The 12,281-nt window shown below is 56.5% G+C and overlaps 1 protein-coding gene across 2 annotated transcripts; it reads right to left on the reverse strand.

Moving 5' to 3' along the window:
- Positions 1 to 139: 139 nt before the first annotated feature.
- Ccdc167 (coiled-coil domain containing 167) lies at positions 140 to 12,081 on the reverse strand. Of its 2 annotated transcripts, none has more exons than XM_063238967.1 (4): positions 11,928 to 12,081; positions 1,705 to 1,799; positions 1,506 to 1,558; positions 140 to 629 (listed from the first exon to the last, which is right to left on the reverse strand). In XM_063238967.1, the coding sequence occupies exons 1-4, from the start codon at positions 12,009 to 12,011 to the stop codon at positions 592 to 594; spliced, it is 270 nt and encodes an 89-aa protein (XP_063095037.1). In that variant the 5' UTR covers positions 12,012 to 12,081; the 3' UTR covers positions 140 to 591. The 2 variants fall into 2 exon arrangements, with proteins under 2 accessions (XP_063095037.1, XP_005005468.2); XM_005005411.4 differs by having other exon boundaries at positions 140 to 413; positions 11,928 to 12,080.
- Between the last annotated feature and the right edge of the window lie 200 nt (positions 12,082 to 12,281).

Consider the following 12,281-nt stretch of genomic DNA (forward strand, 5'->3'; position numbering starts at 1 on the left):
ACCGCACACGCTGCACTGGGTAAGGGTGGGCAGGTGGACCGGGACACCGGGTCTTCTCTGAACTTCAGAGTTTCTTGCCCATCCCTCCATGCCCAACCTGCTGCCCCAGCTACAGTCAGACCGTGATATTTACTCAGGATGGTGGCAGCCTGGTGTCCTTTATTGCCTGTCACTCGGACTGAGGGAGGAGCCAGCACTGAGTCCAGACCCCAGGCCCACGTGGGCCGTGTTGGGCTGAATGCCCAAGTGGATGGGGTATCCGGTGCCCAGGTCCTCCGGAGGCTTCAAGGGCCCGCCTGTCCCTGGGACTCACATGGTCCAGTGGGCGTAGAGCAGGGCCAGGAGGAGGAAGATGGCCACCGAGAGCAGCATGTTCTTGCGGTTCTCCCGCCGTAGCATCTTCAGCTCCTGCTCTGGGGGCACAAGGGTGGTGGCGTCCACGGGCCGCCCAGCCCCTCCTGCTTGCCGCGTTCCCGCACAGCATGCAGGTGGCGGAGGGCACGGGTGTTTCTTTCCAGTCGCCGCCTTTCTCAGCGCCCTCAGACTGTCCAGACCCGCACAGCCCCGGGCCAAATGCTACTCAGCCACTCTTCAGTGTGCCTGAGGCTGAGGCTGGGATATGAGGGGCCCTGAAAAGGCCACACCTAAGTCAACCTGTGTGGGGTGACACCACTGGTTGAGTCCCCTGGCCTGTCGTGGTGGCATGCTTACCCTCTTGGAAGCTCCTCCACCCAGCAGCTGGGATGACCTCAGGCCCAGCAGGGGCCTTAGGTGTTTCTGCCGGTGCCTAGCTCTCAGAAACTAGGGGTGCTAAGAGCAGCAGTTTGCACAACGAGGTGGTTGGTTCCTAATCTAAAAAAGCCAGCCCTGCCACTGCCCAGCCACATCCCCTGCGTGACATGCAGGCGGCTGACAAGTGCTGAACTGAACCGGGACAGAGTCTGGGTGAAACCTGATGGCCTGATGGCCAGCACCCCTGGGATGCTGGAGGGGGATGGGGTGCCGGAGGATGGACGCGGCCCAGGGTGCCTAGCTGTGTGTGACTCACACAGTGGCCCCTCTGGGCGCCCAGGGGAACGAAGGGGCACCTGGAGAGCACCCTGCGGACCCTTCTCTGGCCTCAGCAGGCGACTGATACCTATCTCAGCCTGGCTGTTACAGTAGCCAGAAGGTGGCAGCATTGCTCCATGTACAGAAGCCCCTCCTGCCCGGGGTGGGGCCGTTTCCCTGCGCCTCACCTACTCCCATAAGGGGCTCCCAATAGGGGCTGGAGGTCTGAAGTCAGTGCACCAGTCAGAGCCACACCCTGTCATCCTAGAGAGAAGACGGCCCTCTGTGGCTGGCCCCCTTGCCCCCCTCGGACAGAGAAGCACCCCAAATTCTCCCAGACTGCTATATCCTTCAGGCACCGCCTTGCTCCCTGTGCTGTCTTCCCAGCTGTCAGGCCCTCCCAGCCCTGCCGGGGACAGGAGGTCCTGATCTCAGCAGGGCACAGAGGGACTTACCGTAGTTGGAAGCTCTACTCATTAGGCTGTTTCTCTCCTTCTCCAGAGACCGCCTGTCAGGGAAGGGGTTTCACAGCTCAGATCCTTTCCGTGTCCCACCAGGGAGAGGGGGACAGGGATTCAGGTTTTAGGAGACAGAAGTGGAAGAGGGAGTGTCATGCGCTTGGGGGCCCAGGAAGATGCTGGGGCCTGGCGTTACCTGTCCTCAGGGCTCAGCTCTGTCCTGTGCAGCCGGCAGCTCACAGCCTCCAGGTCCCGCCGGCACTGGGACAGCTTCTCCTCCAGCCCATCGATCTGAAATGTGTAGTGACAACACTGGCTGGGTGCCTTCCAGGTAAGTGTCCCACTTTGGGCCACATTGGATTCTGCAGGGCAGAGACCCAGGTCTGTCTTCCATGGCTACCGCCTGAGGCCCCTGGAGACAGGTCCCCGGAGCCACCCCCGCCTCTGAGCAAGCACAGGCTGGGCCCACAGAGCAGGGTGAAGCGGGCGCCCCCGAGAGGAAACGGGCTGGAGAGGCACTCCATGCACAGTGCACACCCAGGGCCAGAGACGGGGTTTCCCCACTGACTCTCCTGCCAGCGCAGTCTATGTTGTAGAAATAGAGACCTGAAGAGGACCAGTAAAAATTAACAAAAAAATGCAGCCTAAAACCACTCGAATTTCTTTCTGACTCAGTTCTTGGGCAGAAACACGGCCTGTCATCAAGACGGCCGTGACCTGTGTGGTGGAATTGCTGAGCTCTGAAGGGAGGCTGCAGGGAGGAGCGCGTTCCATTTGTTTGGATTCCACTTTCAGAGCTGTCTTCCCGGGAGCTGTTGGGGCGAAGGTGCTGTGCATGGAGGCCCTCGCCCCATCAGCCTGTCTGATGCAGGCCGCAGGTGTCCCTGCACCCAGCCGGCCACCTGCCTGGGCCTTGAGTGGCTGAGTGGCCAAGTCAAGCCCAGCACAGCAGCCAAATGCACAGCATTCATTGGGCCCCTCGATGCCCGGTCCTCCACCTGACGGGGCTCTCGCCTCACCAGGAAGGAGCAAAGACCACCTCTGAATCACACATTGACTTCCGAGCCCGAGCGGCACCCTCTCCTTCGAGGTCCCCACTCATTCCTTTCTGCAGCCAGGAGCCTGGCTCATGTCCAGAGACCCCGGGCCCCTGCAAACCTCACCTCGTGGAACTGCAGCACCTGCCGTTAGCTGCCTGGTGAACAGTGTCACTTCCTGGTCAGTGGAAGGGCCACTTCCGGGCCCTGGGGGAAGGGCTGTCCTGGGTAGCAGCCCCAGCCAGGAGATGGGGCTGTTCCTGTGGAGGCCATAGCAGCGAAAGGCACCCTGGGGCCAGGCTTGGGGAGTGGGGACAGCAGCCTGAGCCAGGGTTCCAGGCCACCATGCTGTCAGCCCTCCAAGAAATGGACCTCAGTTGCTCAGCCCCCAAGACCTGCTGCTTCCACCCCAGAGCAAAGAAACCACAGGCAAGGCCCCAAATAAAGCTTCATATGTTGACAGCCCATCTTCTCTGCGAGGCCATCCCTGCTGTCCTTGGCTGGAGGAGACCACGCTCCTCCCCCCCAGCAAAGCCACCAGCAGCACCGCCCTCCTAGTTGAGTCTCGATCTCATCTTGTGGAACCCCCAGTGGTGGCTAGTGGAAGCCCACAGGCTGACCCATTCCACCCGGACCTGTGACCTGGCCACCAAGGATGTCAGAATTTATAGCTCCTGAGATGCCACCACAGCATGCCCCCTATCTTGGGCCCTGAAGGCCTGGCCTGCTCAGGATGGCATGTCTCTAACGGGCTGGGGACAAATGACTGAGATTTCACGTGGCAACCGGAGTCTGAAACCTTGCTCTTGTGCCCAGAGCTGGCAAGAAACGGGCACAGAACCAGGGCACTTGGCAGGTTACACAGTACAACCTTAGTCCTAGCCTGGGCCCTCCCTGCCACCCCTTGGGCTTGGCCATGGTCAGCAAGACATTCTGGGGAGGGAGAAGGTTGGGGAGGTGGGGTTCTGCTCCTAAGACACCCCTGAGAGGGCTACCAGGTACCCAAACGCATGGTGATTGCTCCAGACCAAGGCCAGGAATTCACACTAAGCACAATCTTAAAACCCAAGCAGCCCACCCACCCGCCGCCGTGTGAAGGACAGCGCCTGCGGAGCTGGTGCCGGGCCTCGGATCTGACCAGTTTACACGCAGCCCCCCCGAAAGCTCCACTTTCATTTGCCACATTTTAATGAGGCTTCAATGGGCGAACACAAATCAAGGTTTTAGGGACTCGAGTTCTAAGCTCCCTGTATGAGTATTTATGTCCTGCTGACAGCTCTCTGATTCCCTTCTAAACAGCAAGTCGCCCTTCCTTACAACCCGCCCGCCAGGCCGGGCCGGCGTGGGAAGTTGGCCCACACCCCGGCCACGCTTGCCGCTATGATGCCGGGCAGAGCGCGGGACTGGCTGCACGGGTGGGAGGGAGGTCAGGAGCAGGGACTGCAGAGGGCTGAGCCAGCAGGAGTGGCTCAAAAACGGGGACAGCACCCAGCAAACGGGCCTAGAGGAGCCCCTGGACGGCCCTTCGGTCAGCTCTCAACTCCGTGCCCATGGACTACACACTCTGGCCCTGGGTTGGCATCTTCCCTGTCACCGGGCTGAAGGCGGCAGACGCCAAGACAGGTGTGGAGGTTAGGAGCAGAAGAAGACGTCACCAAGGCTCTAGACACCGGCTGTTGGGTGAAGTCACACTGCACTGGGCGAAGTCCAGTGGTGGGTGCGGGCTGGCATCAGTGCCCCACTGTCACTCGCCTTCGTGTGACCAGCGAGGTGCTAGCTCTGTTCAGTAGCAGCTTGGGCTAGGAGGGTGTGACAGGTGCTGGGAACAGTGCCCCACAGAGCTCAGTGTTTCCTGTTGTTACTGCACAATGGTTTTCGCCACATATTCGGGGAACGAAAAGGCCGAGGAAATGGTGGCAGGAAGAGGGAAGGTGCAGAGCCAGGACACAGCGGCCGCCACAGCTCGGCACCACACACGGACCTCCACGGTCCCGCCCTGGGGAGGGCGTGGGGCCAGGGGGAACCGAGGCGGAAGGGCTGGGCTGTGTCCCGGCAGCGCAGGCTCCACTGGGGGCCCTGGAAACAGAGTGACAATGGAGCCCGTGGTCCGGGGCGCTGGCAGCTGGCACAGGAAGCACGGGATGTCCAGCTGGAGAGGCCCAGCCAGAGGGACCGGGCAGGGAGGGGACACTCTCAAGGCCATGCTGCCCCCCGGGGGCTTCTGTCTGGCAGACTGGAGCCCACGGGCTCAGGTGCCAGCCGGGACAGTCACTGACAAAGCAGAGCTGGCCAAGGAGCAGCCCTCGGGGGCACAGTGGGTACCCCGATGGTCAGTGACACTAAGGCAGCATGCTCAGATGGCCAAGGGCAGCCGCTATGAGGGGAACAGAGCACTGTGTCCAAGTCACTGAGTTGGGCCAGCGGGTGTAGTGAGGCTGCAGTCCCAGGGGACACGGGACCCCCACAAAATACAGGTGGTGGTGCAGGGCGTCCTGTGTGAGCCAGTGAGGCCTCAGAACCCACAGACTGTGTAAACCTCCACACATGCCACTGGGCCCCCGAGACACAGGCGGGAGGAATCCGGCTGGGGCCTGAGACCAGCCAGGGGAATAGGCAGGGGCTGCCCATGGGAGGAGGGATGCCAGGGCGTGGGGTAGAGAAGCTGGCAGTGCCGCTGCCTCACTACTGGAGCAGGAGAGGGCTTCGGTGGGGGAAGGGCACGAGACGAGGGCGTCTCCACCGAGGATGGGGCTGGGCATGGGGACATCCGCAGGCCCCAGTGGAGTGGGGTCTTCGCTGCTGGCAGGTGTCAGGGAGGAAAGAACCCCCTAGTCTCCCCTGCCCTGTGGCTATGAAGCTCCACAGCCTCAGGCCACATAAACACAGCTCCTCTGCTGCCTGCCTGGGAACACCACCTTGCTCTCAGGGCTTAGGGACGTCTCCCTGGGGTCCTATACCCCATAAAGCAGCTGTGTTAAGAGAAACTGTAGAATTCGCCTGAAATCCCCGAGAGGCATCTTTTCAGGAGTGTGGAGCTTCCAGCAATCAAAGCCTGCATGAGGCCTCGATACAAACGGAACCGTACCGCGTGGCTCTCAGATGAACTGCAACTGGGCACAGGCTCAGGGGCCCAGTGCCAGCTCCGGGTGGCCTTTGGGCACAGAGGGCTCACGTGTGGCTCCCATTCTCCCCTGAAGGTGGCTGAGCAGTGCTCACACTGCAGGGCAACTGGAGGGAGCTCCGGTCAGGCCCCAGCCAGCCAGCCGTTTCCGGTCTATAAAGAAGTCCTTTCCTGTGCACGGGCCTTGCTCCCAGGAGCTTCTGGGCAGTAAGTGGCAGAGGCTGCTGGGTTTCCCCATCAGGCAGGGCCACAGACAAATAAAGAGCATCGTGTCAGGTACATGAGCAAGCCATGGCCTCTCGTGTTTGGAAGACACAGCAAGAGTCCGCACAGCCTCTAGAAATCAGAAGTCCACTTAACACAAGTCACATGTGCAAGTCTGCAGGAGGTTCAAAGCAGGACGAGCTGGGTCCCATCACCAGGACGGCATGTCCCAGACAGGAGACTCAGATGCACAGAATTGAGTGACCTGACCAGGGTCACACAGGCTGTACAAATGGGGGTGCACGGTGGTCACCACCACCGTATCTGAATACTACCTATGGGCACTCCTGGCCCGCACAGCCCACACACTGTGCCCTCTGGGCTGGGCTGTCTCTGCAGGAAGGGGCTGTGCCCACCCTAAAGCAGCAAACCCTTCAACGGCCCCATGAAAACTGGGGGAGAAGGCTCTGGGGAGCAGCCGGCCATGCCCTGGCTAGGCCAGCGAAGTGTGTAGCGTGGCCTGTACCTCAATGACCCACGCTGCCTGCTCTCCCTACCCCACACACAACAGGCGCCGTGTGGGAAGCCCTGCCTGGGCTCTGCAGTGACACCGGGGCCAGAAGCCATGTCTGTGGTCCCCACCCTGTTTCCCACCCACTGTCAGCACACCCTCAGGTCCAGCTGGGCCTGATGAGTCCTTCCTCTCCCAAGGATGACAAAGCTGTGCTCCTCTTGCTAAGCCACCGCCTGGAGTGTTACCCCACCAGCCCTGCAGCCTGGGACCTGGCCTTCCAGGAATCTGCTCCTTGTCAAGGCAAGAGGCTGCAGGGCCCGCCTCTTTGGTCCCTGGCAATAGCCTGGGCCTTCCATCTGGGGCCTTGGGCAAGACATGTGGCCTTGGGCCAAGACACATGGGGGCCCTGGCCTCAATTTTCCAGGTAAGCAGCCTTGAAGCCCACAGGGCTGAGCTCCTGTCACTGCTGACCAGACAGTTGACAGGAAATGAGGTGGTTCCCTCTGGGAAAATGGTTTCCAATTCTCAGGGTGACCCCCAAGGGGCTCACTGGTTCCGCTGAGCCTTAGCAAGCTCCAGGCAGGAGGCCAAGGGTCCCCTGCAGGCCCCATGAGCTCCAAGGCCTGGCAGGGAGTTGAGCCCATGTGGCTCTGGGGGTGGCGACCTTGCCCAAAGCCCAGAGTTGTCCCCAGGCGGAAGGGCTGTTTGGGGTCTGTTTTCTCTTCCCTCCCATAACACATTATTTTTTGATAAATTAGCAGAAGCTTCTTCATCACTGAAAGGCTCAAAGCACTTCTCAAGAACTGGCATCCATCCCGCGCCTTATGAATTTGTTAATTAAGATGCTGGCAACCAGCCACTCCACGCACGCCGACATCCAGCCGCGGAGGCAGCGAGGTTTCAGTCTCCTGACCCCGCCAAGTGGAGCGGAGCCAGGCGCAGGCCGCCCCTCACTGGGGAGGCTCGTTTAACGGGCATCGGGCCCTCCACAGATTCCACCCACAGCGGCCTGCCCCACTCAGCTGTGCCTGGGTGGTTGGGGGAGGGGTTCAAGCACTCCCTTCTGCCACCCCCCTCCTGCCACTGAGGCCACTTCGGCAGCTATTTACTGGTGGCCACCAAGCTGCTTCCTGCCCTTGGTCAGAAAGCTGGGCAGTCCCCCCCAGTGACTGCGACTGTCCTATTGCGTGCTTAAGGCTTTAAACAACAAGTGTTGGGGCACCCCTCCTACGGCCTAGGCCATTTTCTCCCCGTAGCCCACTGCCTCCCTAATCGGCCACCTCCCGGTCTGGAAGGGACTCCAGGGAATTTTCCACGACTCCTGTGCTCCCTCCACTGTGGAAGCTGGAAAAAAGAGCAGATGCTGCTTCCGGGTCTGCTTGCAGCTAGGGTGGGCCATGAGCCTGCTCTGACCAACGAGACCTTAAAGCTTTGCTAATGAAAAGGACAAAGAGTTGTGCTTTTCCCCTTTCAGACTTAAAGTTGAACATGATGCCTGGAGCTGTGGCAGCTGTCTTGTGACTAAAAGAAAAACATCAGTCACCCACCTAAAAGTATTTATGCAAGAAAAAGTATACTCCTGTTTGCTTAAGTCACTGAGGTCAGTTTTCTGTAACTGGTACCCAAAAGCTTTCCAAACTGAGAGATTTTTGTATTGGGGCCAGGTACAATCAAATTATCCCCTCTGAGATGTCAGGTGAGACATCACATATCAAGATTGACTTAGGCAACATCTAATGACACACTAGGTCACACAATCCAGCTACCAAAGCAACCAAGTCAGAGGTTATTACTATCAGAGATTTAAAAATAATTTTTTGGGGGGGGTCCAGGGATAAAACTCACCATGTTGCACTTGCCAGGCAGGCACCTATACCGCTGAGCTAAATCCCCGGCCCTTAAAAAGTAATTTTTACATCAGCCCAAATCTTCCTGTCAGTTTAGACTAAAACACCTTTCTCATCTGAAGTATAATTTTCTCTTGTTATTCAAAATAAGGTCTCAGAAGCTAAAGCTTACAGCTGGTGTTTTACAACTCTGAGATGTCACAAGGTGGCAAAGAATCAGAAAGAAAGGCCTCAAAAAACCCCGTGAGCAGTGTGGGTGAGGGTCGCAGGGTCCTCAGTGAGCCTCCGGCCAGCCCTGGGGTGAGCGCTGCCTGCCCAGTAACCGCTTCAGTGTAAGTGCAGGCTGCAGGCGATCGCTCATGGGTGGAGTTTATAGCACGCCGCAGATTAACAATCGTCTCTGATTAAATCACTGCACTGGCTCTGAGCGCACGACTTTTAATAAGAGGACAGTATCTGCTGCCGCTGAGCACCGGTGCACGTTCAAGACTCAGACCTCGGGGTGACAGGAGGCAGCAGGTGCCGGGCTTCTTCCCCAGCACGTCCTTGCTCTCAAAGCTGTGACTCTCAAGCGGAAAGTACCACAGACACCAAGCTGGCAAGTGGCCACACAGCTCGGTTTATAAACCTGCAGGCTTACACGGATTGCAAAGTGTCCGTGCGTATATATGTATACTGCGGTATAAAGGCTGTTTCTTAGAAGAGGGTGAACCTGCCCTAGGATAAAACACGTCTCGTCCCACTTGACAGCTTCAACAATCGATGTCAGCCAAACAAAAGACTCAGTGGGCTTGTTGGGGAAGTTTCTGATGAAGTTCAAGTCCTTCGGTTTGCTTTTGCTTTTTGAGACGGGTCCCTCTTCGTAGCCTAGGCTGGCCTCAGCCTCCAGAGAGCTGGGGTCACAGGCACACACTACCACCGCCCCCCAGCCAAAGCCCTTAATGCTGCAGCTGAAGTTTATTTTAACTTCCTCACTCCACACAAGGCAACTGACTCAGCCACAGAAGAGGATACAAAAGTGCCGATGTTGATTAACGACATGTATGGTCTCATTTAATCCTCACAACCACAGTGGGAAGAGAGGTGTAACCTGCGGTGGAGACCACAGGCCATCCGCCAAAGCATGCCACAGTCATGGAGCTGTCGCTGGCCTGCCCATGGGGCCTCCTGGCTGATAAGCACATTCCCAAGCCCCTTGCAGGTAGGAGGAGCCCTGCATCTTCCTTTGTGCAGTGGGAAATGGGCAGTTTGGGCCGGGATCTTTAAGACAGTGGTGCTCTGGACCAGGCCTTGACAAACCTGTGGGCCGCTCCTGGTGTACTGCCTGTTTTTATAAACAGGATTTTACCAGGGTCAGTACCACACTCTCACACACTGCCCTGAGTACGAATCGAGTTATTCTCGGTGCTCCTGTTCTATACAGCTGACACCATCATTAGATTATTGAATACACAACAGGTTAGGTTCCTATGAGCCTCTGGTCACAACTTTCATCAACCGATCCACCCAAAATCTTGTTTTATGTGTGTTTCTTTAAAGAGATATTATCTAATACAGTAGGTCCTTAAAATGGAACTCCTGGCCAATTATGTCTTATAGTCCAGAGTTTTACATGCTCAAGGGGAAAAAAAATGGTTATTTAGCCAAACATGGTGGTGCATGCCTGTATTCCCAGGACTCTGGGAGGCCGAGGCAGAAGGATTGCAAGTTCAAGCGTGACCCGGGAAACTTAAACGACTTCATAAAGGCCTCTCTCAAAATAAAATATAAAAAGGGCTGAGATGTAGCTCAGTGAAAAGGTCTTGGGTTGGGGCTGGGGATTTAGCTCAGCGGCATAAGCGCCTGCCTTGCAAGCAGGCAGTCGTGAGTTCGATCCCTGGTATAAAAAGGAAAAAGAAAAAAAAAAAGGTCTTGGGTCCCACCCCCAGTGACATATATATTTATCTATAAAACATTTTCTAAGCTACCTCAAAGCTTCCTTGCACATAGCAACAGTAACACTTCAGCACCATGCGTGGGGGCCACTTGAGACAGCAGAATCACCGATACAAAACGCACACAAAAGCAAAAAACCATGGCATTAAATAGACCATAAAAAGACATTTGTTTACAGTGTAACAGCTCAGAAGAGAAGGGAGACAGAGTCACCTATACAAGTTTTAGCTAGAAATGTGGATCCTGGGTGACCCTGTTTTTTCCTATTTTGTTTTAGCCCATGAATGACTGCAAGACACTACAGGTCCCAATCCGGGGCTACAAATACATTTCAGCCAGTAGGCATATTTGGACATAGGAAATCTGTGAATAGAAAAAAATCAATTACAGTTATAAGAGAGACCGTTCGGCCCACGGAGCCTAAAATATTTACTTACATCATCTAACCCTTGACAGACAGGTCTGCTGGACCCTGCCACAGCTTGTAATACTGGAGATTCAACCTAGGGTGTTCACACTGAGCCACTGTAGCTCATTTTTTTATTTAGAGACAGGGTCTTGTTAAGTCATGCAGGCTGCGTTCAACCTTGTAATCCTCCAGCCTCAGCCTCCTACAGGTTTCATGCGATCACAGGCAGGTACTACCACACCGCAAAATTTCATGTTGTCTGAGATGAGGTTTTGCTATGTAGTTCAGGCTGGCCTTGAACTTGCTGTATAGCTGGGGCTGGCCTTCAGCTTGTGGTGATCACCTCCCCTGAAGGCTTGGATTACAGGCGTGGGCCACTAAGCCTGGCACTTTCAAGTTCTTGAATACACTTGAATTTTGGGTTTCTCTGTGGTGTCCTCTGCTACCTTCCATCTCATTCCAAATTATTGTCAAAGATTTCCAACAAATCTCCTCTACATTGGGGACTAATATTCCCCAAAGGGCGCTACTAAAACGCCCTGCGCCAGCACCAGTGTGGCTTGTTTAAATCCAGAGTCCTTGTTAAAACGCACACCCACCTCTTACTAAACTACTTGGGTTGGAGGAAGAGTTCAACTTTCCCATTTAACAGGCTCTGCAGGTGATTCTATGCATTCATAAATTCGAGACTCATGGAATTCGGGAGCAGGCTGGAAGAAGTCCACTACCCCGCACCCCACAATTTCGGGGAGGAGGCACAAAAGAAAGGCTCGGCTCCAGGGTCTCTACGGCTCCCCTAGGCTCAACCTGAAACCTGTTTCTCATCTGTACAAATCTCTCGGGCTTGCAGGGAGGATTAACAGGGACCACGAGCCGCGGTGGCATCAGCTGTCTCCTTTCCACACGCGAATTACTCGCAAACCCCTAAGCAGCATCAAGTCTAGGAGTCTCTTTACGGGCGCCCAGAGATTCTCAAAGTCGGGTCCCAAACTCAAGCTCTAGGACCATAGAGGAAAATGTTCTCATCTCGGGCAATATTTAAGCCACTAGGAACACGCAGGGCTGTCACCCTGGAGGTCCCCTCATCCACAGGTCGGGTCCTCCTAGGTTCCATGTCCCCGCAGTGGGGTTCCCTCCTCTGGAGACCCGCCCTCATCCCCGGCTTCCTAACCTCCAGGCCCCCGTAGCGACCCTCACTTCCGGCACCCCCGTCGGACCGGGGCCCTCACCTCGCCTCCCTCTGCTACACCCGCGTCGTCCTGGCCTCCTCCGTCTGACCCCTCCTCCAACCATGTGGCCCCATTATCCTGCAGGCAACTAACGAACACTCCAAGCTCCACACCGCCCCTCACCTCTAGAGCGACGCCCAGATTCTCCCGCTTCTTTTTAGTCATGTTGCTTGCAGGGATCCCCTGGTCTTCCCTGGGCACGCCCATTGAGTAGGACTACGCACGCGCAAATCCTCGTGCTTCTCTCTCATTGGTTTCCGAGACAGCGGGAGGCGGAGCTACTTGTGATCGCCATATTGTTGAAGGGCGCCGCCATGTTTATGAGGGGCAGCTTCTAATCTGAAGCCTCAATTTAGGGGTGGAGAAAGAATAAGACCCGGGGAGGAACAGTGGCCGCCCCGCCCATGGTGGAAGCCGCTTTACATCACCAGAGTTTTTTTTTTTTTTTTTTCTTTCTCCCTTGTGGTACTGGTGATT

Source organism: Cavia porcellus, unplaced genomic scaffold, assembly GCF_034190915.1.
Source record: "Cavia porcellus strain 051 isolate PalLab524CR breed Dunkin Hartley unplaced genomic scaffold, mCavPor4.1 scaffold_28, whole genome shotgun sequence".
NCBI classification, from domain to species: domain Eukaryota; kingdom Metazoa; phylum Chordata; class Mammalia; order Rodentia; family Caviidae; genus Cavia; species Cavia porcellus.

Coding starts and splice junctions, on each gene's coding strand:
- Ccdc167 (XM_005005411.4), bottom strand. CDS start 12,011: ATGGGCGTGCCCAGGGAAGACCAGGGGATCCCTGCAAGCAACATGACT. Junction 1,559..1,704: donor GAGCTGAGCCCTGAGGACAG/GTAACGCCAGGC, acceptor CTTCCCTGACAG/GCGGTCTCTGGAGAAGGAGA. Junction 414..1,505: donor GAGTAGAGCTTCCAACTACG/GTAAGTCCCTCT, acceptor TTGTGCCCCCAG/AGCAGGAGCTGAAGATGCTA.